Source organism: Uloborus diversus, chromosome 2, assembly GCF_026930045.1.
Source record: "Uloborus diversus isolate 005 chromosome 2, Udiv.v.3.1, whole genome shotgun sequence".
Lineage (NCBI taxonomy): Eukaryota > Metazoa > Arthropoda > Arachnida > Araneae > Uloboridae > Uloborus > Uloborus diversus.
Genome location: NC_072732.1, coordinates 88,423,875 through 88,451,819, shown reverse-complemented (window position 1 = coordinate 88,451,819; position 27,945 = coordinate 88,423,875). Strand labels below are relative to the sequence as shown.

Here is a 27,945-nt window from a genome sequence, read left to right as displayed (position 1 = left end):
TTTTATTAATAAATCTGCACAATAATGGTGCATATTTCACACTTAAAACTGTGTCATTATTGTACACTGAACGGAAGGAGCCACCCTTGGGTGTACATACACATGAATATGCATAATATACATAAATATACATAATTGTGACCATACTCCGACTGTAATGTATATTAACAGTCGGAGGGATAACGGATCGAGCGGAGCGAGGTCCTGGCGAGCCAGAGGTCTCATAGTACTTTCGTAATGAGACCGAGGCAGGGCCGGCGAGCTGAGGTCTCATTACGAAAGTTTTATGAGACCGAGGGCTCGTATCCCGGAGAAACGATGAAAAAAAAATTAATGCATTCATTTCGACTTGTAATTAATACAATAATTTATTTCATTGTATTTTAATATGTTTACAAAAAACCCCGGCCCTGTACATTTTTGAAGCATATATTCGTGATGTTTTTTGTTGTGCTTTTATGTTGTTTTTATATATATTGTGTTCTGAAGTGCTTTGATCATGTTTTTTTATCTGATTTTTTCTTGTTGGCGCTAAAAAAGCTTCGCTAAGAACGATGAATGACATATGTCGTCATACATCGTTTTCTTGGCGACGCTTTCTTGGCGCCAACAGGAAAAAGTCGCCAAGAGTGGGGTATATCACATCAGTTCCACTGCACCTACTAATGCATATTTTTTATTTCTGAATCAAAAGTAGCTGACAGAAGAAAAATGAATAAAACAGCTGATGCTAAGTTCACTCCAGTAAAATTGATAGAAATATAAAATGAAATATTAGATATAAATAATACAAATACAAATACAAATACAAATGTGACGACCAGCAACAGGCTCTGGGCCCAGCTAGGCTGGTCCTAGTCAATTAATTAGTCCCCAATGAAGATCAATGGCCCTCTTAAAGCTATCCACTCCCTTGCTCATTACCGCCTCTTCCGGTAAGCTATTCCAAGTGCCCACGACCCTGCTAAAGTAGTAGTTTTTCCTGATTTCCAAGTTAGCCTGAGATTTAAATAGCTTAAAACAATGACCCCTTGTCCTGCTTTCCCCGCAAAAATTTAATCCATTTACATCTTTCATTTTGATAAATTTAAATAACTGAATCATGTCCCCTCTGACTCTCCTTTGCTCCAGGCTATACATGTTAAGCCTATTAAGTCTGGTATCATAATCTAAATCGGAGAGTCCCCTTACTAATTTAGTTACCCTTCTTTGAACCCTTTCCAATACGAAAATATCTTTCTTCAGATAAGGCGACCAAAACTGAACAGCATACTCCAAATGAGGTCTTACTAAACTCCTATATAAAGGCAGAAGAACTTTCTTAGATTTGTTTGAAATAGATCTCTTGATGAACCCAAGCATTTTGTTGGCTTTGTTACTAGCAATACTGCACTGTTGACTAAACTTGAAGTCCTGATTTATAAAGACACCCAGATCCATAACATTTTCTGCCTGATTTATGACTGAACCCTGTAAATGATATCTCATACGCTTATTTCCATGACCTAAGTGTAGCACTTGACATTTCCCTACATTAACTGCCATACCCCATTTATCTGCCCACTTAGTAATGTGATCTAAATCCTCTTGCAGCTGTTTTACTTGTTCTTCATTTTCGACAATCCCCATAACTTTTACATCGTCAGCAAAACAATTCATGCTTCTAGAAATATTTTCATTGATGTCATTCATAAATATAATAAACAAAAGAGGCCCTAAAACTGATCCCTGAGGAACCCCACTTAAAACATCACTCCAATTAGAATGATTTCCTCTCACAACTACTCTTTGCTTCCTACCAGTAAGCCAATTTCTAACCCAAAGTAAAGTTTTTCCTCCTATTCCAATGTCAGCTAACTTGCTGAGAAGAGCAACATGCGGTACCTTGTCAAAAGCTTTTAATAAAAAGAAAACTTAATTTAAATTCTTCATGTTGTAATAATAATATAAGAAAATAAAGAGTGATTTGCAGATGCATTTACTATTTTGAAGATTTTAATTTGTGCTAATTGAAAATATCAGATATATATCAAAATATCCGATATTTTCGAAAATATTATGATATTTTCGAACCCTAGGTTTTAATGAAGAATGAAGTAATAAATTGAACTCCTCTCCTAAAGTAAGTTCTTTTGGTGCAAAATCATTTGTAATTTCTTTATTTTTTGTCATAATGAAAAAAAAATCTGACAACATTTTTTCAGATCAAGAACCCAGGTTAAATTGATTCAGTTTTAGAAAATCCACAAAAATCAAAAACTTTTAGAATAATTAGAAAAGCAAAATCTAGTAATAGCAACAGTGAAGTTGATAAACTTGTGCTGGTTCTTGAGAAAATGCAGACTGTTCTGGCAGAAATTAGTCAATTTAATATTTTAATACATTATATCAATCTTCAATTTTTTTCTTCCTGTTCAACACAAAAGAACATCACTTCGTTACAACATTGGAAGATTTTTTCGTAATGTATACCAATGTATTCGGTGCTCGAGCCAGGCCCCTTTTAAGTGGGGGGGGGGGTGTCAATTGTCCCCCTGGCTTTGAAAAATTAATGTTTTATCATATAAGAGGGAGTGGTTTTTGTTGTTTTTTGAAAAAATTGACATTGCTTGCCCCCCCCCCCCTGGAAAAGTAAAAAATGATGGATTTGCTCAGGGGATATTGGTACACTTTACAAAGCTGTTAAAAAATCAATGTAAAAAAATTTAATGAATTGAACAGTTTGGAAAAACTTTGGAATCATAAGAAATATTTAATGAAATTCATGATAGAAAATGAAATTGGCATTAATATTTTTCATCAGGTAAAAAATAAGTAGAAAAGTGGACCAGCATGCCCCATCTCCCCCTGTATTGGTGTATGACTATTTATTTGCTGTATGACTTAATTATCAACTAAAAGTTTTTTATAAAGTTGTTTTCTTTTAGTAATGGATATGTTTAATCGAATTAAGAGTACTGTGTCAAACTTCAGTACTGTTTTACCTGGAAATCCAGTTACTAGAGAGTATGAAATTATAGAGCATATTGCGAGTGCAGGACCTGCTTTGTTGTGGAAAGTATATAAAGGCATTAAAAAGTCGACTAAAGAAGTAAGTAGAAATGTTTTTAATTGTATTGAACTCTTTAATCAGTTTTTATGTATCTGTAATAGGATGGAAATTTCTAAAATGTGTTTGAAATTAAAAAAAAAAAAAACTTTAAACATTTGTCATATTATCCCTTTTTCTGCTGTATATAATAAGCCATAAAATTAGCATTATTTTTCTTTTGTCAAGATTGATTCTTAGTTTGCAGTTCTGCCTTTGTGAAACCAAAGTGTTATTTCACACTTCTTGTTAAACCCTCCCTCCTCCTTGTCAAAATTTCACAAACCTTTATCCAATCTCAGAGCATGAAATTCTTTGTGGACAACCCTCACAAAAACTGACTGATGGAATCATTATATTATGTGTTGTCATTAAGGCAACACATAGGTGTTGAATGTCTGAATGGCCATTGTTGCATCATGTCTATTTCTCTTTAAATTCTTTGCATGCTTTATTCATTTTTACTTCTGTTTTAGGAAGCTGCTGTATTTGTACTTGAAAAGAAATTATTAGAAAAATATTCGAAACATGAAAGGGAATCTGTGTTAGCAATTTTAAAGAAAGGAATAGCAACTTTGACTCGTCTAAGGCATCCTAGCATATTAACGGTACAACAGTCTCTGGAAGAATCCAGGTATAAAGCAGATTAAATAAAATGCATTCAATGACATTTAACTTTTGTATAAAAAAAAGCCCACATAAGTATTCTTGGAAACATATTTATTCCCATGTGTATTGTATATGTTGCAAAAAGACAGTAAATGCAACAAAAAGCACACAAAATTATGGAGACTAAACATTTCAGTAGTGAAAATGTGTTTGTTAATAGGTATACTTGCTTCTTTGACTTCGCTTGAACAACATTAAAGGACACACCTCATTTTGCTTCTCACTTTGAAATATGACCTAAATTTTCTTAAAACTTTCGTTTATTCTTTGTTGGCAATTCCCATAAGTTTAACATCATCAGCAAATATTGATCGTCTTGGAGAACATTAATAATTCACTCAACATCAATAATTAAACAGCAATTGACGTAAGATTAAACCTTGTGGAACACCTCTCAAGACATCAATCCAGTGAACATGGACATAGCCAGGATTCCTCGATAGGGAGGGGCAAGCAAAGACGCAACAAGATAGTAGTTTTTAATCCCCCCCTCCAATGCCAAACCCTGGAAATGAATTAAAATTCAAGTCCCCCCCCCCCTTCCCGAAAAACTCCACATTTTATGCTATCAATGGTTAGATGTTAGGGAAAATGCAGTTTGGCGCTCTCTTCAGAGTATATTTGAATTTCAAATCCTAAAACTAATTTCAAATTATTTTGGTATTATTAGGAATGAGCCTGTTGTTAAAAGGCTCTCTTCTAGGGGGGGGGGGGGGGCAGCTGCCCTTCTCTGCCTCCCTCCGGCTATTCCCATAGTGAGTTTGACTCACAGACTGCAGAAGAAAATTCTGCTGCCAGGAATATCACACACAATGGTTAGTGTGTTTTTAAATAAAAATTGTGTTATCATTAAATAAAAAAGTCTTTAAATCAAAAAAATATATGTTTGAGATTTAAAATACAGCAAAAGTTTATTTAACTTTTTTGACTCATACCTTGCAAAATTTAGGGGATGATTAAATTGTTAGTAGTTTTTGCATCAAATTACAAAAATTTCATAGCATCAAGCAAAGAAATGTAAATGCTCTGAGTTATAGATACAGAATGTAGAGAATGCTTGATTTTTGAAACTGTCATAATTATTATTGTTGCCCAGAGATCACTTTCTTAATTTAAATATATTTGTTGTTTTAGTATGTTTCCATTAGAGCAGCCAACCTGTTTTTTATTGCTATAAATCTGAAAGAAATTGGCAAACCCTTTTTACAGAACATTAGTAACAGCTAAAACAAGATTTGACAGAACATTCTTTTTCCGTATTGCCCGGCAATTCATTACAAGAAACAAATACATTATTGCAAAAGAGCCAACAACAAACATTGATACAAACTAAAATGAGAACAACAGAAAACAAACATAACATTAAAACGGCAACCTAGTTCTAAAAATAAAGGACATTTGACTCATACCTGATAGTGTCAGTTTTAGATAAGGTTTTGCATATAATCACTGTTGTTTATCTCTTTGGTAGCTGTATGTTCAAATGGCATGTTTGACTAATTAAAAATAATGTTGTATGATTATATATTTGTTTTTATTTCCAACTTCCAAAAAGTGCAGCAGATGTGTTATTAACTATTAAGTTATTTTTTCATGTTGACAATTAAAAAAAAAACCCTCCATTACAACATTATTTTCTTGGGCCCCTTTTGCCCCTCCCAAACCCCTAGAAGTATATGAATCACTGATTAGGAACCAATGCGTTAGAGCCTTGACCGAAGATGATACTTTTACCACGGATATTTTCTTCTGGTATAAAGCGTTTCTGGTCATAAAAACAGTTTGTAGATGACAGTACTGTATGAGAGCCCTTTTTTTCCTGTATTAAAATCTATTTAAATCTTTTTATGTTAGAAGAAAAGAATGTCAGAAAGAATTTGGAAATGAAAGGGGAAAAATAATAATATTGTGTTAAAAAAGCAGCTCTTTTCTTTTAAAATCATGTCAATTGGAAATAATTATCTTCATGCGTTGAAGTAATTTGTTTGATTGCTTATTAGCCACTGAGGACTAACTTTATTACTGGTTCTTATCTTGTGAAGGTTTTCTTCACTAAATTACTCAGCTTCATTGCTTGCGCATTTTTGATTTTTTTTTTAATTAAAAAAAGTATTTAAAAGAGATTATTTAACATTGAAGGCCAAAGGCATAGTTTAAATTTAAGAACTAAAAGTGTGCCATCTGGTCACTGTGATTGATATACCTTTAATGTTAAAGTACCATTATGGGTTTATTAGGGTAATTTGTTCATATGTGTTTTTAGTTTTCATTACAAAACAATTTTGCATTATTTTGTAGGGAAAGTTTAGCATTTGCCACGGAACCAGTTTTTGCAAGTTTGGCAAACATTCTTGGCTATCAAGAAAATATGCCTGTGCCTCCACCTAAATCTTTGAAAGATTTTGAGCTGTATGATATTGAGATCAAGTATGGATTTCTGCAGGTATGTTGTTCTCAATTGTGTTTTTAATATAGGAATGAAAATCTTCCGTGGATCCGCGATTTTCCGCTTTTTGTATTTTTTCTTTTATTTCCGTGGTTTTTAGGTTGTGAAAGCGATTTAAAAACCAAATTTCAAAGACGGCATACATCGGTCACGTCATCGGCGAGACAACGTGAAGCGATGTTGGAATATCAGAACTGTAGGCCACGATATCCTCACAATGCTGCATTAACGATATAGGAAGATATCGGCAAATCAATAATGCGGAGATATTGTTTCTACTGTGTCATCACAATGTCATTTACGATATTGCAATATCACACCCTGTGCCGGATCAGACACCGTAGAATATCGTGATTCCGTGACGTAGTGATATAGTATCGATAGTTTTACGATATCGTCGTACGACATGCTAGGGATTTTTGCAAAAATGTTAGTAACTCTGTCAAATCTAGGTTGGTAAAAAAAATCCAAATAACTTTTTTTTTTTCCGTTTGAACCAGGTTTACAGGGATGAGATTTTTCCGGCTTTTTCTGTTGATTTTTAAAGTCTTTCCTCTTTTTTTTTTTTTGCCTCTCTCATGCCTCATAGCTCTCTTATTTTTCTCAAAAATCGGAAAGGATTCCGATTTTTCTTAACTCTCAGTCCCCATTTCCTTACTGTTTCTATTTTTCCCCTTCGAATCTTTATCCTCCGCGATACAGTGAAACCTGTGCATAACAATATTGTCTATAACAATAAACCTGTCTATTACGATATTTTCGTTCTTCCCAGCAAATTTTCTGCACAAATTATTGAATTGTCTATAATGATAAGCTGTCTATAACAATGTTTTTCTAAGATCCCAACAGTATCGTTGTATGCAGGTTTCACTGTATCTGCCAAAATCGTATGTTTTGGAATTGTGCCAACGACGTGAAACACTTGCTGCGCCGAAAGTTGCATGCCTTGTTTGAGATTTCAATCTTTTTGCATTCTGCAAATATTTCAGTCATTTTTAATGTTGAATGTTTTTTTTACTATATGCTACCTTATATTTGCTTATTTTATTCAACATTTCAATAATATTTTATTTCTTTAATTTATTTAAGAAAAAATGAAAAAGTCAATCAAAAAATGGCTAGGACTTAAAATCGCTGTCTCGAACTTTATTGAAACTTGGCATGGTTACTTTTTTTATGTATTTAAGAAAGTGTAAAAAATATTCATGGTAAATCTCAAATGGTTTAGGCTTTACAGCCTGTTAAAATGTTTGGAATTTCATGATTAAATAAGGCAGCTACAAGTTGGACTTTTGGTCTCGAAATCGTATTAGGAAGTTTTTAAAACCAAATTTTGGGTCCCAATGCTAGGAAAAAGATAACCAATCAGTTATATATGTATTTATGCATATACAGATTTATTTATTTTCAATTCTTACTATGAAAAGTATGTTCTACCATATTAAGAAATTTTAGATTTTCACTCTGTCGTAAATTTTAATTTACGAACAAACTTAATTTTGAAATTAATGTTCTCACTCGTTCAACACTATAAAATCAAATGTTTTTAATGAAAAAAAATGTATTTTTCTGTAAAATAAGAAAATTTGACACTATTGCGTGATGCAGCCAAATCGATTAGTATTTAAAAGGTGGTATATTATCAATATGATATAATTTTATGTAATATTATGAAAAATATATGTCCTCATTTTAAGCCGCGTAAATTTTCCTCTTTTTTGCTTTTGTGTTTTCATCCCTGTTTTAAGTTCTATTTTTTTTCTTTAAATTTTAGCTTGATCTAAAGTAGTGTACGTCTTAAACTTTGGATTGTGATCCGTTTTTATCTTCAAAATTTTTCTTTAATCTAGTCATTGAAAAAACATAAAAATTAATGTATGCTCCTAAATCATTGAAAGATTTTGAATTCTATGATATTGATACCTGTGACCGAGTATAGATTTGTACAGTTATGTTGTTGTGAATAGTGTTTTGACACTTTTTTTTTTTTGAAAATTTAGCACGGTTCAAAATAGTACATTTTAAACGTCCATTCATGAACCCTTTATCTTTGAAACTTTTTGTCGATCCAGTTAGTAAACATAAAAAAATCATAAAAAATAATATTTGCGTGTATTATGTGTAAACAGTAAAATAATCTTTAATCTGAACTAACTAGTACCAGGAAGAGTTCAGCCTATGAAATTGTTTGGATTATTGAACGTTCTGTTTACAGGACATGCTTTTCACGTGTCCTGCACATAATAACTGCTAGGACATGGCTAAAATGTATCATCAGTGTAACTGAAAAGAGCAAAATGCTTTTCTTGGTAAAATATTGTTTCCCTAATTAATAGTAAACATAGAAAATTAAACAGTATTACAGTAAAAAGAAGTTTATATCAATAAATGTACAATGCTGTTTTGTGTACAGTGTTCAGATTTGTAAACACTCAGATTAAAGAGGTTCTACTGTACATGTATATACAGGGTGACAAGGAATAACTTGGACCACCATCATAACTTTAATGCTAAAGAAAATATTATGATCAAACTTCAAAATTAATATGAATACATTATTTGGTCTACTATATTTACAAATTTTTGTGGCTACCTTTAGCCTTAATACAGAGCTTTAACCTTTTAAGCGCCAATGTTCCCAAATGGGAACATCAACTTTAAAAAATCGTAAAAAATTAAGTTTCGCTTGTGAGGACTTAATTTTTTTTCTTATTTATTACCAAAAATATACCTAAATTTTTGAAAGAAAAACTAGTTCCATTTTGCATTTACTGTTTTAACAAAAATTCACAAAAATTGTGCTTTTTTACTGATTTTCAGGGAGCCAGATAAAAAAAATTTATACATTTTTTAAAAAATGCTGATATTCTAGAGTAACAATAAATAGGGGTCCTTTTGATGGCCAAACATGGCAGATAATAATTTCCAACAAAAATGTAGATCCTGTAAGCGAACAAACTTCGTTGTTCCCGATCGGGAACATTGGCATAATCCAGTATACAAAACTGGGTAATTTACGCTGCAGCGTAACTTCTATTATGCGCTTAGTGAGAGCTTAGTGAATGCCTCCGAATTGAGAATAACACCTACTGACACATTTGAAAGCAGGTAGGCGATATATCAACCTTCAGTTTTCCCCTTTCCGCCCCCTCCCCTCCCTTTCGTCTCCTGTTTCAGGGTGGGAGTGGTGTCAAAAAATCACTTTGGGCGTTGAAATGAAGATTTTTACAGCTCTTCTCTAATATACCGCTTAGACTACAATCTGTTAGCAATAAATTCCAATCACTGGTCACATGAGACTTTCGAGAGATTCGGCCTACAATATATGATTTTACTTTTTGGTGTATTTTCCAGTAAAAGTGAGATAAAAATGAAACAAGCATGAAAGAAGGTTCAATGCATCTTAGAAATTTCACTAAAAACGAAAAAAAAAAAAATAAAATAATAAAAGAAATGTTGAAAAATTAAAAATTAGCAAATAGGGTATTGAGATTCCGAGAATGCAATGCATCTATTGGTCTGCCCCCCCCCCCCCAATAAATTTTGCGTGAATTGTCCGATTCAAACAAAATTTTTTTTGTTGTTGTTGATTGAAAAATCTTGGAAAGGACACCTTATTACCATATTTCATTTCTTGATTTGAATAATTTTTCGTTCAATTTTCAACAGTTCAACAAAAGGTAACATTAGTGCCTGCTGGGAAATTCAAGGCAAATATAAATCCTGAACTTAGAGGCAAATTTTCTTCAAACAAATTTTATGGAAAAGAGCTATTGAAGAAGAACATGTATAGAAAATATCTCTTTGATTTGAAGTTTTCTGTTCAGTTTTGAACAGTTCAAAATGCCTTACCATTAGCAATTTGGGGAAATTAAAAGTCATTTTAAATCTCGAACTAAAAGGTGGATTTACTTCTAACACATTTTGCTGGAAATAGCTCTTGTTGACCAATTCCCGACTCGGACTCCTAGAATTTTAGACAGTTGATTCAAACTCCGGTACGTGAAAATTAGTTGGTCTCTGACTCCGTAGCTTTGAAAAAAAATTAGACATGGAGAAAAACATGACTGACTTCGACTCTTGGATTTTATATAATCGGTATCAAATTTTGACTGAATTTGTTTATAAATGCGTACTGATAGATTTTTTTTCTATTTTTATATATTTTGAAATATTTAACATTTGAAATTGAAATGAATGTGACAAATAGTATCATGTATATCAAGCGTTTCTCCATAAATACAAAACTGAATCTATACCGAGCCTGAAGCATAATCGATTAAAAGCCTTTGTGGAAAAATTTAACGTAACACGCCAATGTACCCAAACGAGTACATGCCCAAAATATTAGGTAAAAAAATTTTCTTTCAAAATTTCTCCTTGCATTGGTTAAAAGGATGCCTAAGAGTCCTATTTTTATGAAGCAATTCAATATATTACACTTGGAGCGAAGAACGCCGTTTAAAGGGTCAATGTCATGTCACAAAATTTTTGGCTCTGAGCCGCAACTCACTTACTGATATTTTATCCCATGCCTTACATAAGAATTTCTTCAGGAATGCCAAAGTTTTATGAAGCTTAGCACACATCCTTGTCTCCACCATGGACTAAATAGAATAATAAATTGGGTTCAAATCTGGGAAATACAGTGGCCATTTTTGAGCTCCATTGAAGTCCGCACTAATCTTGAGTGTCTTTAGCTCTGTGTCCAAGTGCGGAATCCTGTTGGAAGGTCCATCTTTTGTTTCTAAAGAACTTTTGCGACCAAAGTAAGACAACATCTTCCAAAATGCGTTTGCGATACGTTTCTTGATTAATCGTAATCCCTTGATCAACAAAAACAAGTGAAATTTCCCACTAGCACGTAACCCACCCCAAACTATTTGATAGGGGTCGTTGATGTCGTTTAACAATGCAAGAAGATCTTGGAGACAAGAATGTTTGCCGCCACAAAACTTTGCCATCCCTAAAGAAGTTCTTATGCATGGCATGTAGGCATGTCTAGAAGGAAACATTCTAGACATGCCTACACAAATTGTGCATGTTTTTTTGGTTCTTCCTTTTTCATTAAAAGGTGAAAATGTGCATATGGTCAAGCTACATGCTACTTTACTGAAAGATTTAGAATGCAGATTCTACTGAAAAAGCAAAAATGCCAACTCTAGCTGAATTTTCTGAGTGGACGCTTATTGTCTCGGCAAAATGAGCACTCGCATACTAAGCAATCGGCATAGTGCGAGCAAAATAAATATGAATGTAATCAAATTCATTAGTTTCTCTTGCGCAAAGTATCAAAAGGTTAGATGTATAACTTCGTATGAATATGCTAACGTTCATTTTAAACTCCCGTCAATTGAAGCTTTGAAGTTCCAAAACATTGAAAATGATGACTTAAACTGATTTTGACAACTGGATGAAATCGCTGGGAGGGTGCGACACCCTCCTCACCAACCTCCCCCCCCCCTATGGTGATGGTCCTGAGTACACTCATATTCACAATGTATCAGGGCACAGAATTTTTTTTCTGCCTTGCCAGGATGAAATGAAAATTTTCTCGAAATTTGTGAATAGTGGCAAAATGTCCAGTATTAGAACACTCGACACCATTTGGTGCCTGCTTCAACATCAAATGATTTTGTTGAGGAAATGTTAAGGAGGTGTCCCCTCCCTCCCTAAGAGCAGTGGCGTCCCCATCCAAATACCCCCTCCCCCAAGAGCAACAGCATCCCCCCCCCAAAAAAAAAGAAAAAAAAACAATGTTTAAAAACAACCCTCTAATGCGCTGTGACCCCCATTTAGGTGAGTAACCCTAAGTAAATAAACATCGTGTTCAATAAATTTGCTTAACAATGCTTCTCCAGTATTAATTTAATCTATTGCAAACTGTAGCATTTCATCTATTACAGCCTTTGAATGAAATTTTAAAGATTGAATGAAATTCATCGCAACTTTTTTGCACCACAGCATTTCAATGATTTCATTGGCTAATGCAATGCCATCAATAGGTTTTTTTATTATGTAGTAAAAAATATTTTACTCCTGAAATTTGAAAATTGCTTTGTTGTGTGACCAAATGTATTAGTGTTGACTCAGGTTATTTTTTTCGATGATCAGTTACATTGCTCGCAAAAAAAAAATGTTTATTCTTTAAATCTTTGTTTTTTCTTATTATGTGACATCCATGTTTAGTCTCGGGTAATTTGTGATGTATTTTTTCCCTGAAAAGATGTATTTTTTAATGTTATTTATTTACTGATTTTATTTTGCTTTCACTAGTATTGCTCATGGCTCCCTCAGTCCTTAAATGTTGGTTTGGAAAGTCTAAGACTTAGGAAAATGTATAGTCTACAGGGTTTGTCCGGAAAGTAATGGGACTGATTTTCTTCCGCCGCGACTGTACTTCGGAGCGTGCATGCGCCGACTGGATTCGGTAGAGAGCATTCCTAGCTAACGAACGAGCGGCTAGTTGGTTGTCTCCGAGCACCTGGAGAGTCAGGACAGGCATTTTCGTGAGTGGTGCAAGCCGAAAATGCAGCTTTCGTTAGAGCAGAGCTACGCAATTAAATTCTGAGTGAAACTCGGTAAATCTGCCCCAGAGACATTTGATATGATCAAGCAGGCTCACCCAGATGTTGCTTTAGCAAGAAATGGTGTGTTTCGGTGGCACCAGGTCTTTTTGGCAGGCCGGGAAGAGGTTGCCGATGAAGACACTGCTAGGAGACCTTCGACTTCAACAACTGCGCACACAATGTTGTTAGCATAACCCTATATTTTAGGTTCTTGGAGCAATTTCGTAAAAAGATAGAATGTATTTTAATTGTTTAGAACTCACCAGTAAATTCAAACTTGTCTGAGAAATTGATTCCCAGTTTTTAAAAGATATAATTACCCGGTGTACGTAAAATCCAGAGCGTAAGAAACCCCCAAGTGACTAAACACCCGACAAGTCAATCACGTGTTTCGCCCATCGGGGGATGTGACGTCAGGCCTCAAGAGTTGAGGATCTTTCTGCTGGTAGCAATCAAGAATGTAAATTTAAGAAATAGCAACAGTTAAAGGCTTAACTGTGAGTTGCTTTAGGATGCAACAGATGTAAATTTTGATGACGTCATGTCATTGCGTCGGGGTAACAGAGAAGGTTTAAATAGAAAGTCAATCAATCAATCGATCTCTTATGATTTGCTTCCGTTCTGCTGACGGTGTGTTTTGATTTAAGCATGTGTGCTCGAATAGATTGATTTATCCACGCAGAGGACGTGGAGGTTTTCAGATATGTAGTAACAAGATTCGATAGCCTGCTAACAGTGCAGGATGTTCTAAAACTGTGCCCTACAAGTAACGAAGGAGTTTTTTTTTAAGGAATATAAATTTGAAGAGTTGATGTTTTTTAAGTATTAGGCCTAACAGGGCCGGAAGGTTCGTCTGGCATATACTTGATTACGGAGCCGGTCAGACTGGATTGAATCCACTATATGGTGAGGTAGCCTCTGCTAGTGGAAGGTTCCTGTTTTGCTTGAAGCGGGGCAAATAATTTCCTGTGCTGCTGTTTCTGTGGCAGGGGTGTGCCTGGGTTTGATTGACCATGGATTTTGGTCTGCTGTCCACGAGTGGACGTTTTCAACTCGTTTGAACATCCGACAGATGGATGTTGCCTTCGTTGTTATGTGTGCCAAGTTTAAAGTATAGACTTCCAGTGGTATGATTATTTAAGTAGTTTTCTGGACAGCTACCATCGTTGTGGCATGGCATAGGGTAAATGTTTAAAAATATTAGGAACGTTTTAGAACTGTTGATAGTTTTTAAGTAATTGAATCTTGTGATATTTCTCTGTGATATTTGTTTGTTGGGGGGGGGGGGGATATTATTATATATGAATTGTTAATAGGGGATTTACTTTATTTTTAAATGTTTGATTGTTTTTGCCTATTTACATTTTACACATGTTTTTGAATAAAATGTTATTTAAATTGAAATTTAGTTTCCATTGCTTCATTTCTCCCAAACTTACCATTCCACATCCGTTGGTCTACCTTTAAAAGGCCAACAAATGTGACTCATGTGCGCAAAGTTTTGAACTCAGGCCGTCGACTAAGTATTCATTTAATTGCCCAAATGTTAAATTTATCAAAATCTACGGTTCATGACATTGTGATGGTGCATTTGAACATGTGCAAGGTGTGCGCGAAGTTGGTCCCAAAAGCGCCCACTGACGACCAGAAATTGCGGCGAGTGGAAGTGTGCCAAGAAACTTTGAACATGTGTGAAAGTGACCCCCAAGCCCCCGGATTTTTTTTTTTTTGTTTCCTCGCCTGAAAAGGCCGATGAAAGGCAAGCATTTTGAGACGACAGAGGAGATCCAAGCAGCATGCACCACGACTCTCAAGGCTATTCCGCAGAATGCCTACCTTGACGCCTTCAATGCTTCGAAATCACGCTGGCAGCGCTGCATGGACGCAGAAGGAGCCTATTTTGAAAGTTTTTAAATAATTGCAACAATTGGCTCAATAAATTTTTTTAAATCGACTCAGTCCTATTACTTTCCGGACAAACCCTGTATGTAAAATACATGAACTTTACAATCATTTGAAACTTTTAGATCTTTACCATAACCATTATAGATTGAGAGGAGTAGTAAGAATATAATAATGCAGTAACTGCTATGCCATTTACTCTGCTTTAATTTTCTTTCTAAATGAATATTTGTTGTTGTTTAAGATAAATTCCTGCTGTAACCTACTTTGAATTGTTATTTTGTAGCTCACTGAGGGTTTAGCATTTTTACACAATGATGTCAAAATGATGCATGGTAATATAAATCCTGAATCAATATTAGTGAACAGAAATGGAGCATGGAAACTAGCAGGATTCGATTTTTGTTTTCAATTTTCCATGAATCCTGATTCACAGGTTTGTCACTTTAGAGCTTTATTTTCATTAGTTACTGGAATATTAGTTTTATATATCAGTTAAATATGTTCATTTTATTATGAAATAAAAAACTATAAAATGTTATTTAAAATCAATAAGAGATGTTACTAAAAGAATTTCTAGTGTGCACGAAAAATTTTTACATGATAATGATAGTTTTGGGGGGATAGTTAAGTTTTTGCATCAAATACTGCACCTTGCTTTTACTATTTGAACTTCTAAGAAAGCTTTAAAAATAGCTAAATAGTTTGTCATTTACTATTTTATTGTTATTGGAGCATGGTTCATATGCTTTTTAAAATCCTTGAAAAATATTAAAATGTATCTTTAGTCCTTGAATTTTGTGATTTATCCTAGATAAAGGTCCTCCAATTTTATTTGTACTTTCGGAAAATCCGGTTTTTTCTAAAGTGACTTTGTGAATGGTGAGCATTTGATGACAACTTAGAGATATCTCGAAAAATATTTAAAGCCGAAAATCATGTCTCAAATTCAGTGACAAGCATACATGAGTATTAGGGTGGCCCTTATTTTTCAACTTTTCAAAAAGTTAGCTCCCTACCCCCCAATTTTGTTCCAATGGACAAAAAAATTATACTTGCAAAATATTAGCTCAATCGGAAATGCTTAAGGAGTGCCTCAAACAGCATGAAATTATCAAATTTTCGCCGAAAAAGAAATTTTTCATCATTTTTCAAATTTAAAAAAAAAAATCAGATTTGCATTTTTGATGGCTTTATTTCCTGTTACAAGTGTTATTTTACTCAAACTGCCTTCTCCAGCGACCTAGTGTACCATTCTGATTCCTGCCCAAGCTTCTTTTCAGGCGACGAAGCTTTTTCGTCAACACTACGTTTTCGTGCTGCTGCAATCATTTCTGAAACAATCTCGCGAAAGTTGCTCTATTAGTTTTTAGTTGAGTTATTTTTGGAAGAACACATAAATTTATGATTGATTTTAAAATTAATTTTCAAAATAATTTAAGTCTTATGAACTTCGTTAGCATACAGTGTTTTTCATAACATGTCATTTGCTTTTGTTAATTGAATGGGAGAAAACACTTGATGTGTCCTATTTTTTTACAAAATAAATCCATGATTATTTTCATATGATTAGGTAAACTTAATTTGTAACTCTAATTTTTATGAAATGCGCATCATTTACTTTCTAACCAAGTATAACATTGCCTGTACCATTAATGTTTATTTGAGAGTGGTTTGTGCAGTATCTATTTTTACAAAATGTGCATCTATACTTGTTTCCTCACCAAGTACAACATTGTCTTTTCTCAATAATTGAAGACTGAAATTGGAAAATGCATTAAATGCAAAAAAAAATGTCAAAATGAAGTACATGCCAAGCATTTCACTGTGGTAAATGATTTATGCGCCTATTCCCCCTAAAAGTAGTTAAAATAACATTGTTAGGGTCCGCTAGTGGAGCAAGAGTTAGTGTTCATGCAGTGGAGAGTGCAGTAAGTGCATTGAAGGTTTTAGAAGGTTACTTATCTTGGTTGGCTCAAGTCCATAATGCAAAAACATGGGAAACACAGTAAATTCCACGATCGGCCTGGAATCATTTTTTTGATACCCTGTAAAAATTCTTATTTGGCACTTACTGCATTTTCCATTTTTAGTCTTCAATTTTTACTTACGAGTGGCTTGTGCTGCTGGTTACTTTTGCCTGACTTTTGTGATGATCAACCTAGACTTGTAAAATTGCACCAATGTCTTCTAGTAGCTCTTCACACAAATTAAGAAGTGATTTTTTATACTGATCTTCTCGGTAATATTTCCAAACAAATTCTTAGAGGGAAGCTACTGTCTAACAGACAAGTTTTAAGTATTTTTTTTTTACAATCTAAAGTTGTAGGTATCACGAAATAAAAGTGCTGGGTTAGAGATTCAAGAAATTTTTGTTTTATGGCAAAATGCACGAATTTCTACTAGGAGAACAAACCACTGAATTGATAAATTAGTCAGAAACAGTAACAGAATTTTTTACCATAACTCCAGCAAAAAATAGGGAGAAGAGATCTTTTTGAGGGTGAGACCTGAAATTATGGACAATTTCTTCGACATTATGCATGCAGATGCTTTGAAAGAGGTCAAAAATGAAGAGGATAGGAAAATTCCTAGTTCTTTAGAGCAAAAAGGACTCCTGGGCTCCATGATTGTTGCGGAAAAAAATAGCACAAAAAGAGGAGAAAAAAATTAAAGGGAAAATAAGAAAGTTATTCGAAAGAAAAGAATTTGTGAAGAAATGAAATGACAATTTGTTGCATAAATAACTTATAATTTAGTTTCAAGCAGCCCAAGCAATGATGGTTTTGACTACAGTAATAGTCCTTCTGTCATTGATAAGCAAATACCAGCTACTAACACAGCAGTGACCTTACAAGTACAAACAGAAACATAGGTATATTGCAGTTTTTACTCCTTGTTCTTCTGAAGTATCACTAAAACACATGAAATTTACATATTGGTCGCTGCTCCAGAGGCGTTTGGGCATGATACTGAGGATCTAATCATAAATAAAACTCTTCTTCAGTGCCTTAGATAAATATTTGGAGAAGAGAGACATAAAAAGTTTTACCAAAAGTTAACCTTAACAATTGCCAAGAATTAGTGTTACACTGGGATGGAAAACTGCTCTCAACATTCACAGGAGTTGAGAGGATCAATAGCTTGGAAATTATTGGAACTTTTCAAAGAATGGAGCAATTGTTGGGAGTTCCTGAATTCTCAACATTATCAGGAGAAGAAAATGTCATGGCTGTTAAGCAAGCACTTGAAAAACAGGGCTTAACTGATGAAATTCGAGCAGTTTGGCCAGATACAACAGCAAGAAACATGGTGACAAATACCCTTCAACTTGGAAAGATGACTCTGGTTATATAACCAGAATTGGAAGACCTGACAAAATAATTGTTGTGATTGATACTGCAGAAATTGGTGTAAAGTAAATTCAGGAACACATTAATATTCTCGCAAAAGATGAAAGTGAGAAAAAATTGGTTTTACACATTGTTGCTAAAGACCACGAAAACTGTCCTACTGTTACTAAATGCTCACCGACGAAAAAATAATGTTGAACATTCGCTATTATTTGGCATCATTATATGTATTTATTCTCAAGAAATTGTTGCGTTATTGAAGAAAAATGGAATCTTGTAAAAAAATTTATTGAATTTCTGGGATTGGTTAAACTTCAAGGCATTTGAGGCACCCCTAGAAACTGTCCAAATGAAGGGAAATTTTATGCTGCCTGTTCTTTTATTCATTGAAATGAGATCAGAGAAAGCAATGAAGTTTTAACTTTTGAAAAATGCCTATAGCTAAGGGTTACCCTAATGAGTATATGCAATAATGATTTTGTTTTCTTTTGCATTTTCTCTTAAAATATGGAGTTGTTTATGAAATAGAGACTAATAAACTGGAAGTCGATTGTGGCAAATTTTCATATCTGCCCAATATGGGTAGAAATCTCGAAAAATAATGTTACTGAGCCCATAACAAAAATTTTGTAAATGGGAAATGCTGTGTGGGTACCACTAGTAATTAATGAAAATAGAGACTAACACTTTATTCTTTAAATATTGCTTTTATTGTTATTTTATTTAAGTTTTTATTGTTATTGCTTTTTTTGTTATCGACCCAAACATTCATCATTATTTAAGCTGGTACGGACATGTTCAAATACAGCTGTAGATGATGGTGCAGAATCCCCATACACAGCGTCCAACTCCTCTTTAATCTGTGCAGTTGTATTTCCTTTCAAAACCAAATATGAAATGATAGCTCAATGCTCTTTTTTTTTTTTTTTTTCATTTTCATAAAAATTCACCCCAACTGTCAAGCAAGTAATTTGAACTGAAACTGGCTAAAGTTTTTGTATCGAGTTTCCAAAGGACTCTTAAATACCTCACTTTGGTTGACTAGTGCTGACATCTTCATATCAAGGTCTGAAACTTTTCAGACAACCCTTATTTATGGAACTATTAACTCTGTATATTGTCGCCTTCAGAGCAACAGTAAGATATCTAATCATAGAAATAACACTAAGATAACTTGCTGTTGCTCTGAGGCGATGATATAAGAAAAAAGTACTTCAGTATTTTTTTAGATTTTTTTTTTTTTTTTGAAAGTTTAAAGGACTATTCTTAAATGCCTTTGCTCCTCAATACCAAACCATTAGAGGAAAAGATGAGTGCTTGTAATATAGTTCATTTTTTTAGATAGAACTCTGCCACTTAAAGTTTTTTTACAAACAATGATATATAGCAAAAAAGTTTGGTAAATGCTGTTATTGTAACATGTATGGTATTGCAGTTGGTAATTTTTATGTTACTTGTTCTGGGCATTAAAATTTTTAGAAAGTTGAATGTTTGTAAAATCAATTTTTTGATGTGACTTCTTAATGTTATGATTTTTAGAATGAACAGTTCAGCTTTGGAGAAATCGACATAGATATGCCCCCTCCTTGTCACCCGCATCTTGATTACATTGCTCCTGAGCGTATTCTTGGCTCTACAAATACTGCAGCAAGTGATATGTTTGCTCTTGGGGCATTATTTTTTGCTGTTCATAACAGCGGAAAATCCGTATTAATGAATTCTGGATGCAGTATGGCTTCTATTAAGCAAAATTTTAACCAGGTAAATTATCTCAACAGATGGCTGCATAACTTTAGATTTAGTTACTTACGTTTTTGGCATCAATTATTGATTTCTTGTAAATTCTCATAAAGAAAAACATAATATAGCTATGCTTTGTTCAAAAGAAAATGTTTGTTGAGTTAAGAGAAAGAATCATAGGTTTTGTGTTATTGTCGAACAATGATTTTTTTATATATGGGTCATCCTCCTGCAATGTGGAATTTTGCAATCCTGAATTTTTAATTTTTGAACTTTTCAGGAAGGATGCAGTTTGGCATTTTTTTGAAAGACAAAATATGTGTCTTGGTAAAACTACAATAGTTCATTAAACATGTACATTTATTATGCAGATAATGATGCTTTATTTTTTGAAAAGGACAAAAAGTGTCAATACCATCCCATGTTAAATAATCATGTAGAAATTCCACAGGGTGGCGACAGATCAGGGAAAAGTCAGGGAACTTTATCACTCAGGGAAATATTAGGGAATTTTGAAAAAAAAAAAAAAAAATCAGGGAAAATTCATCCAAAAAGAAAAAAAAAATTTTTTTTGCCTTTTGCCCAAATTTAATGCAGCTTTTATGTAAAAAGAGACTTCTACTCCTGCATATACAAGTAATATACTTGATTTATGAAATTGGTTTTGAGTAAACAACCACTTTCTCTTTCAAAAATATTGGAACGGTTTCACTAATTATTGGAATGGGGCCTGGTTATAATGAGTAACAGGTACTCTACTGCATCCTCATTAATTTTAAATTTATTGCGCTTATATTATATTTTCCCTTTTGTATAATACAAAAATGAATATAAAAATGTAGTGAATACCAAACATTTTTTTTCCTTTTTACTTAGAACTACTAAATGTTTAGCTCGACAAGATTTTTTTTCAATTTTTAAATTGGTTTATGTCCATCAAACATTTCAGCATTGCAGACATTTAATATATTTCATATGCAAAAATATCAACATTCCTTGAAGATCCTTATATACATGAATATTGAAACAAGAAAAACATGAATATTGTTCATCAAAATTTTTTTTATCTTAGTTTCAACTTAATGCTCTGAAACCCTATTTTTTTAGCCTTCCTGGAAACTTGTTCTTGTAATTTTATATTAATTTATGGCATCATTCATAACTGTATCAGTGTTTCTTCCTGGAATTTTTAGAAAGGTAGTCTTTTTTTTCCGGCATTTCTCAAAGTGCTCTTCTTGCCCCTTAGAAGTTTAAACAAAACTTGATCATAAAGGGAAATCTTCTTTTTCAAAAGGTATTCATACAACCCTGACCTTGAAATGTAACTTACTTGTTTCCCTTGACCACTAAAATGGCATGGAAAGACTGTCTGTATTCAATTCTTAGTTTGTGTTTATCCGTTCAATCACTGTTAAATTGTTGGCGCCCTGGTTAAATTAGCTTAATAACTTAAAGCCAAGTCTTGTAACTTTTTTTTTCTAGCAATCACATTGCTTATTGTTCTCATTTGACTGTTTTGAATTCCTATGATTTTATTTTCCCCCACCTCCCTCTGCAGCACCACTGCACCGGCCACCGGCCTCACGATGCTGCTTCTCTTGCGAAAACTGTCTCCAGGTTGCGTCCATATCCTACACACACACATGCATACATACACACACCCACAAACCTACATACATACACCTACAAACACACACCTACACATACACACACTCCTGCACGAACACTTCTACACACACACCTACACACAAATACACACTCATGCCTGCACACAGACACAAACACACACGCTTACATACACACAAACACACTTGCGATTGCAAAAAACATAATTTGAATTCCAGATGTTAAATTTTAAATTATTATTATTATCTTTTTTTTGTATGGTTTGAAACTATTTACAATGATTGAAATTCTATTAAAAATTTCGTGTTTTTCTGTTGTTGTTTTTTTTGAGCAATCATGATTGCTTATTGTTTTTACCCGACTAGTTGATTTTCCTTTGATTTTGAGGGTTGGTGTCCCCTTCATCCTGAGTAGTGACTTCCATGTCCCTCTGAATGGACTTTATTTATACCTGACCCTTTTGACTTTTCACATTCCTTTTTAGACATTCAGCATCCAGCCCCTGGCATCCTTTTCAATTTTGACTTATTAAATTCAAATTATGTTTTTCAATTATAATTGCAATAAGAGCCATTTGTAGAAACAAGAAACCCAACAAGTAGCATCTTATCACAATTTGTGATTGCAAAAATCATGATTTGAATTCAAGATGTCAAATTTCACATTGTTGCCAGAAGCTAGATGATAGTTGTTGTATGCTGGATATTTTTTTTTTTTTTTTTGTGAATTCAAACTCAAACTTTGTATCATTTTTCAGTTAAAAATGCTCTCACATAATGCTTTGAGCTGTTTACCAGTTGAGTGCCGTGATCATGTTAAAATGCTTTTAAACATCACTCCGGAATTAAGACCAGATGCATTCCAAACATCAAAAGTAACTAACATTTCAGCTATAAATATTTCTTTTTTGCCAGAAATAAATATGAATCAATGCTATAAAGTCTATTATATTGTTTTTAGCTTTCAATGTTTGAAGATGTAGGTGTGAAAACTCTTCAGTACTTAGATTCCTTATACCAGTGGGATAATTTCCAAAAGTCTCAATTTTATAAAGGATTGCCACAGATTATCAGCAAGATGCCAAAGGTAAAATAAAATTAAGAATACTTGCAATAAATAAAAATATGTATAAAGGTTTAGGGAATCATATCATTTAAATTGTTAGTTATCAGACTAATTTTGTAATGTAATTACTGTTACTGTATAATAATACTTCTCTTTGTGTTATGATAAAATAAATTAATCTTCATGAGTAGTTGTTTTCTTTTTTTATGTCTTTAGCTTTCTCTTGTGTTCAGTGTTTCCATTTTGTCTTTCAGTTATGGATTTTGGTAATTTTTACCAAAATAATAGTGATTTTTCATAAAACTGACAATTTTCATGTAGTTGCTCCAACTTTTGCCAATATTTCAAGACTGAATTTTTTAGAGTTTAACTGTAGTGATTTGACTTATTTGGATTTAAATAAAAATAATGAATGCTTAAGGTCTTAGTGAACATTGCTGAATTGTTACAACTTTAGTGAGTGGATTATTTAGAGGTAAATACTAGTATCATTTTCTGTATATATTTAACAACTTTTCTCCGTCAGAAAAGAACACTCTGCATTCTCCATTTTTTCTGAACTCTGAGTTTTTATGTTGCAGACAGTGTTAAAAATTAGAATTTAAGCTAAGGCGTTATGATGGTGCTTAGATGTTAAAACGAACAGCCTAGGTGCGATTTTCAATAAATAAAATGTATCCAAGTGGTTTTTTTTACTTAACACACTGCCAATATGCACTGCTGTATGCTACACAATGCTGATAGCATATTTGTAAAATATACAAAAGAAAATTATTCTTTAAAGACAAAATTGGCTGCTATAGAAAATTACTTTTACAAATTTATCCTTCTGACCAATTATGTGTCTTAATCAGAATGTGTCGAGAAAGAAAAGCTTCGGGGTGATCCAAAACTTACGGCATGAAATTTGACACCTAAGGTTTCAGATCTAGATGTCAAATCAAAGTTTTTGGTCGCGAAATGCAACTAATGACCACTTATTTCTAATACTGGTTGTAGGTATGCAATTTTAATTGTAAACCTAATTGTAATGTGTCGGTAACAATGTTGAGCAGCGAAGATAAAAATATGCATTTCAGGAATATTTATAAACATGGACATAGCCAGAAGGGGGGCAGGGAAGGGTAACTGCCCCCCTTCCTAGAAAAGAACCTGTCATGCTCTTTCCAAATGTCACCAAAGATATTTTGAAATCGCAATTTTAGGACTTCAATTTTGAAAAAAAACCTTTGTTGGGAAAAGCCACATAATCTCTTTTTCTGCCCTCATCTGACCAAAAATGACATAAGCTGTTTTTTTAAAGGAAGAGGAGGGCTATAATTTCAAGTAGTTTCTGTGGTCCATACTAGGGCATGGCGGAGGGGGGGGGGGCATCAAAAAGCTACTATCTTGTTACGCCTATGCTTGTCCCTCTCTAATGGGAATCCTGGCTACACTCATGATTGTAAAGCACTCAATATTAACCAAGATCAGAATGAGCAGAAGCGTATTCTGTTATTGGAAGCATGTCGAGTAAAGGTTTAGTTATTATGATAGCAGATTTTAACAACTTACCACACCTTGGTTAGAATTTTCAAGTTTTGTTTGGCTTAATATAAAAAAAAATGGATGGAATCATATCATACATTTAAAGAAATAAATTAGTTGCATCAAAACTTAAGGTGATGGGTAAGAAATCCTGAAATAATTTCATGAGCAGAGAATCGAAATTAATCAAAACAACAACTAAATCCAGAACACAGCTAATTGATAAATTTGTTTTATCTTTGATTTCTTTTATGATCAGCATTCATTGTGTGATGAAATACTATTATAAAAAACATTTATGATTTTTTTTTTTTTTTTTTAAATGAATGAATGAATGAATATGGTCATTTCCTTCTGGTGGAAAAAGAGGAATAAAGGCTCTTAGATAAAGGATTGTAATATGTATTATTTGTATTCAGTTGTTCTTTATGTGCTTTAGTGATATGATACATATTTAGCATAAAATTACTCATATTTATGGTAAAATTTTTCATTTTTAGCGTGTTACCTTACATCGAGTTGTTCCTTGCCTCGTCAAAGAGTATCATACTCCTGAAATGGTTCCATTTGTACTACCTAACATATTGTTAGTTGCAGAAGATGCAACAAAAGAAGAGTTTCAGTCTTTGATTTTGCAAGATATGATTCCTTTGTTTAGATTGCAGGAGCCTGTTCAAGTAATATTTTAAAATATATATGTCCAAAAAAATGTTTCTATTTTTATTTAGTTTATTTTAACGATTCGATTGTAAAATTTTGATTAGCTTTTTATTTGTTTTTATTTTTACTATCTACTAATTTTACAAAACTGCTTTTTACAAATTTTGCTAAAACATTTCGGATTTTTAATGTAAAATTAAATTTAGAAGAAAGTTACAGTGCTGGAGTAAGTGTATTTCTTGGTGTGAAAACTTTTTTTTCTTTGGGTTGATAAAACTTATTCTTAAAAGTGCTGGAGAGAAAGTCAATGATAAAAATTCACAAGTTAATTTTACTGATGTTAACAATTACTTAGTAGTTATTTCAATTTTAGTTTTATGCTTAAAAATTAGATTTTGAACTACATTTCTCTCTTAGGTTACTTTAATTTTCATGCAAAAAATGGAACTTCTACTATCAAAATGTCCCCAATCTGTTATTGGAAACCATGTTTTGCCAATGATATACCGAGCTTTAGAATCAGATGCGCAGCAAATTCAGGTAAATAGCTTACTTTCATACCTCCTGTGGAATTGATTTAAAATGAACTTTTAATAGACTACAGTGGAATTCTGTTGCAAATCCATCTTGAATGAATTTTGCTTTTTTTTTTCCTTTAAAAATAAAAATTAACAATAAAGCTGCAAACTGAAAGTTATTTTGTAATTGTTGAGAATTTTCTTTATTGTAGAAATATTAAGGGGTAGAGGAGCATTATTTTTCTTTTACTCCTCCCTATCCAAATATAATACAATGCAGCAGAAAAAGAAAATAATTTAAGTGAAGATTTTGAGTAAAAACAGTGTAGGATCTTCCTGTAATGTTCTGTTGTATAGTTCAGTGTTTCTAAGTCAAAGGTTTCAACCTTTCAGGTTCTGTGCCCCCCCCCCCCCCTTCAGACACCGAAATGTGCTCAATATAAGAGTGCAGTCAAAATTTGAAACTGAAGCTAGTTGGGACCCAGGTTATTATGTAAAAATATAGATTTTTTAAACAAAATTTAATTCTACTACACTTTATTTTGAACATGTTAGAACACATGAAATCAAAGAACTAAATACAACTAAATTTGAAGTAATCCAAGATCTAGGTTGGATTTTCATAGTGTGCCAGTCACTTTTACAACATCAAAAAGACAGTTTCTTCTTGACAAGTTTTTGAGTATAAGATTGTAACTTGTGAAAAAGCGAGCCTTAGGTAACTTTTAATGCTTATCTTTGCCTAATATTTTGACTTTGTCTGCTAATACTGCAAATAAAGATTTACAGAAATATGTGAACGAAAATTGTATTAAAGACTTTAAAATCGGCGATAATGCAGAAAAAATTTACATGTGACCTCAAAATCGAGTAACTTATTGTTACTTTCCCTTTTTTTACTTTATTTTTTGGATACATGCATGCCTCTTTTGAAATTCTTCAATGCCCTTCTTAGGGGGTGCTTCCCTCAGACTGAGAACCCTTGTTCTGAATCATGCGAGGCAACAGTATGTATCAACATTACCACTAACATTTCTAGCTGTGAAAAAGGTGGCGTTTCTCCTATCATTTGTGCTAGCAATCTCCTAAGCTCTATTTATATTTTTTTCTTCATTTTAATATAAATGCTTCCTTTTTGCTTTTAATGGATATTACATTTTCATTATTTATTTATCCTTTATCTTTACTGCTCTTTAGAAAGTTATTATAAATTTTGAGAATAAAGCAACTGAACTACTTTTAGGAGCTTTGTTTGAGCATCATCCCAAAGTTTGCTAGTCTTATAGAGTATTCTGCAATGAAAAATGCTCTTCTACCACGCATAAAAAAATTATGCATTGCTACAAGCTATTTATCTGTAAGTATATTAATATCTTTATTTGACTGCTTTTGCTCTACGGAAATCATCAGCATTTTATTTATTTATTTTCTTCTTGAAGGTTCGTGTTAATTGCCTAGTATGTTTAGGAAAATTGCTTGAAAATTTAGACAAGTGGCTAGTTTTAGATGAAGTTTTGCCTTTTCTACCTCAAATTCCATCCAAAGAACCTGCTGTTTTAATGGGCATATTAGGTAATTGATTTAAATTTTCTATAACCTTTGTAAAATTTTCAGCAAAGCTATGCAAACTTGTTAGTTTTACATTATGAGGGTGTTACTTTTTTTTAATATATAACACTTATGTTTTTATGATAAATATGAGTTTTGTTCGGCTCTATATCTTTTTGCTACACACTTTTACTGCTGCACTGCCTATGATGGGGTTTTTTTAATGGATTTACCTCTGTTGTTTTAGCTTGTGTTACATTCTGAATGGATAATAAAAAATCTGTATATAAATACCTACTTTCAGATTTATTTTGCTTGATCTTTTCCCAGACACTAAAACATGGTAAATTTTAATGGTATTTCTATATGAATGTGGGATTTGAATAATTTAAAAGTTGAACCATAATTTACTGAGAACAGCATTCATAGAGAAATAATAAATAAAATAAAATATAGTAAAGCAACTTCCCAAAAATATTGTGGATGTGTGTTATGGTTATAATGAACAAAGGAACCATTTTTCAATGCAGAAAAACCTTCCGTAATTCTAGGCAGCATTCACAAAAAATTTTCATAAAATTAATTTCTCATTCTTGAAAATGCATTTTTTTTTCCTTTTTGAAATAATTGTAACTATTTGAATCATTAAAATCGGAACTGATACTGAACATGTATTTTTTTTTTTCTTAAGTATGAAAAATGTTAGCTTTTATATTTTTGTTTATTATATTTCTTTTAGTTTTAATCTAAGAGATGCTGAAATCACATGGGAGCTTAGCATTTGTGCTTCCTTTCCAGGCCCAACTTTTTGGATGGTTGTGGGTGAATTTCCTTTCTTTTTCTTGGCTTTTGACAAATTTATGTGTTTACATGTGAATAACAGAATTTTTGCTTTTTTTTTGTGTGTAATTTACACAAAATAGTATCTACCCCCCTCCCCCCCCCCCCCAATAAAAATTAAAAATGATGGGCCTGTTCCTTTCTGTTTTGATGAATTTATTTATAGATTTGATTCATTTCAGACCATTTATGCATAAGTGTAAGTTCTGAGGAATTAATGCTCCGGCACTTCTCTTGTTAGAAACTAAACAAACCACATTTGAAAGAAACTAAGCTATTTTTTTTTTAATGCGAACAGCCTTTTTCTTTCTTTATTGTGTAAGCAAAAGAATATCTTAAATTTTTCATCGCTCTTACACATTTGTAAATGTTTAAATCTGTAACTTCATTGCTT

At 32.9% G+C, this 27,945-nt stretch overlaps 1 protein-coding gene across 2 annotated transcripts in view; it reads left to right on the top strand.

Moving 5' to 3' along the window:
• The window catches only part of LOC129217157 (SCY1-like protein 2), a 39,216-nt gene that overhangs the window by 4,469 nt on the left and 6,802 nt on the right, over nucleotides 1–27,945 (top strand). The window contains exons 1-12 of one of the 2 annotated variants that reach the window (XM_054851419.1): nucleotides 2,080–2,122; nucleotides 2,928–3,091; nucleotides 3,565–3,722; nucleotides 6,056–6,200; nucleotides 14,961–15,110; nucleotides 19,567–19,788; nucleotides 22,151–22,267; nucleotides 22,354–22,479; nucleotides 24,486–24,662; nucleotides 25,063–25,185; nucleotides 26,407–26,520; nucleotides 26,603–26,735. In XM_054851419.1, coding sequence (XP_054707394.1) covers nucleotides 2,930–3,091; nucleotides 3,565–3,722; nucleotides 6,056–6,200; nucleotides 14,961–15,110; nucleotides 19,567–19,788; nucleotides 22,151–22,267; nucleotides 22,354–22,479; nucleotides 24,486–24,662; nucleotides 25,063–25,185; nucleotides 26,407–26,520; nucleotides 26,603–26,735 — 1,627 coding nt within the window. In that variant the 5' untranslated portion in view covers nucleotides 2,080–2,122; nucleotides 2,928–2,929. Of the gene's footprint in view, nucleotides 1–2,079; nucleotides 2,123–2,927; nucleotides 3,092–3,564; nucleotides 3,723–6,055; nucleotides 6,201–14,960; nucleotides 15,111–19,566; nucleotides 19,789–22,150; nucleotides 22,268–22,353; nucleotides 22,480–24,485; nucleotides 24,663–25,062; nucleotides 25,186–26,406; nucleotides 26,521–26,602; nucleotides 26,736–27,945 lie in introns of those variants that run through there. The other variant, XM_054851418.1, reaches the window with a different exon arrangement.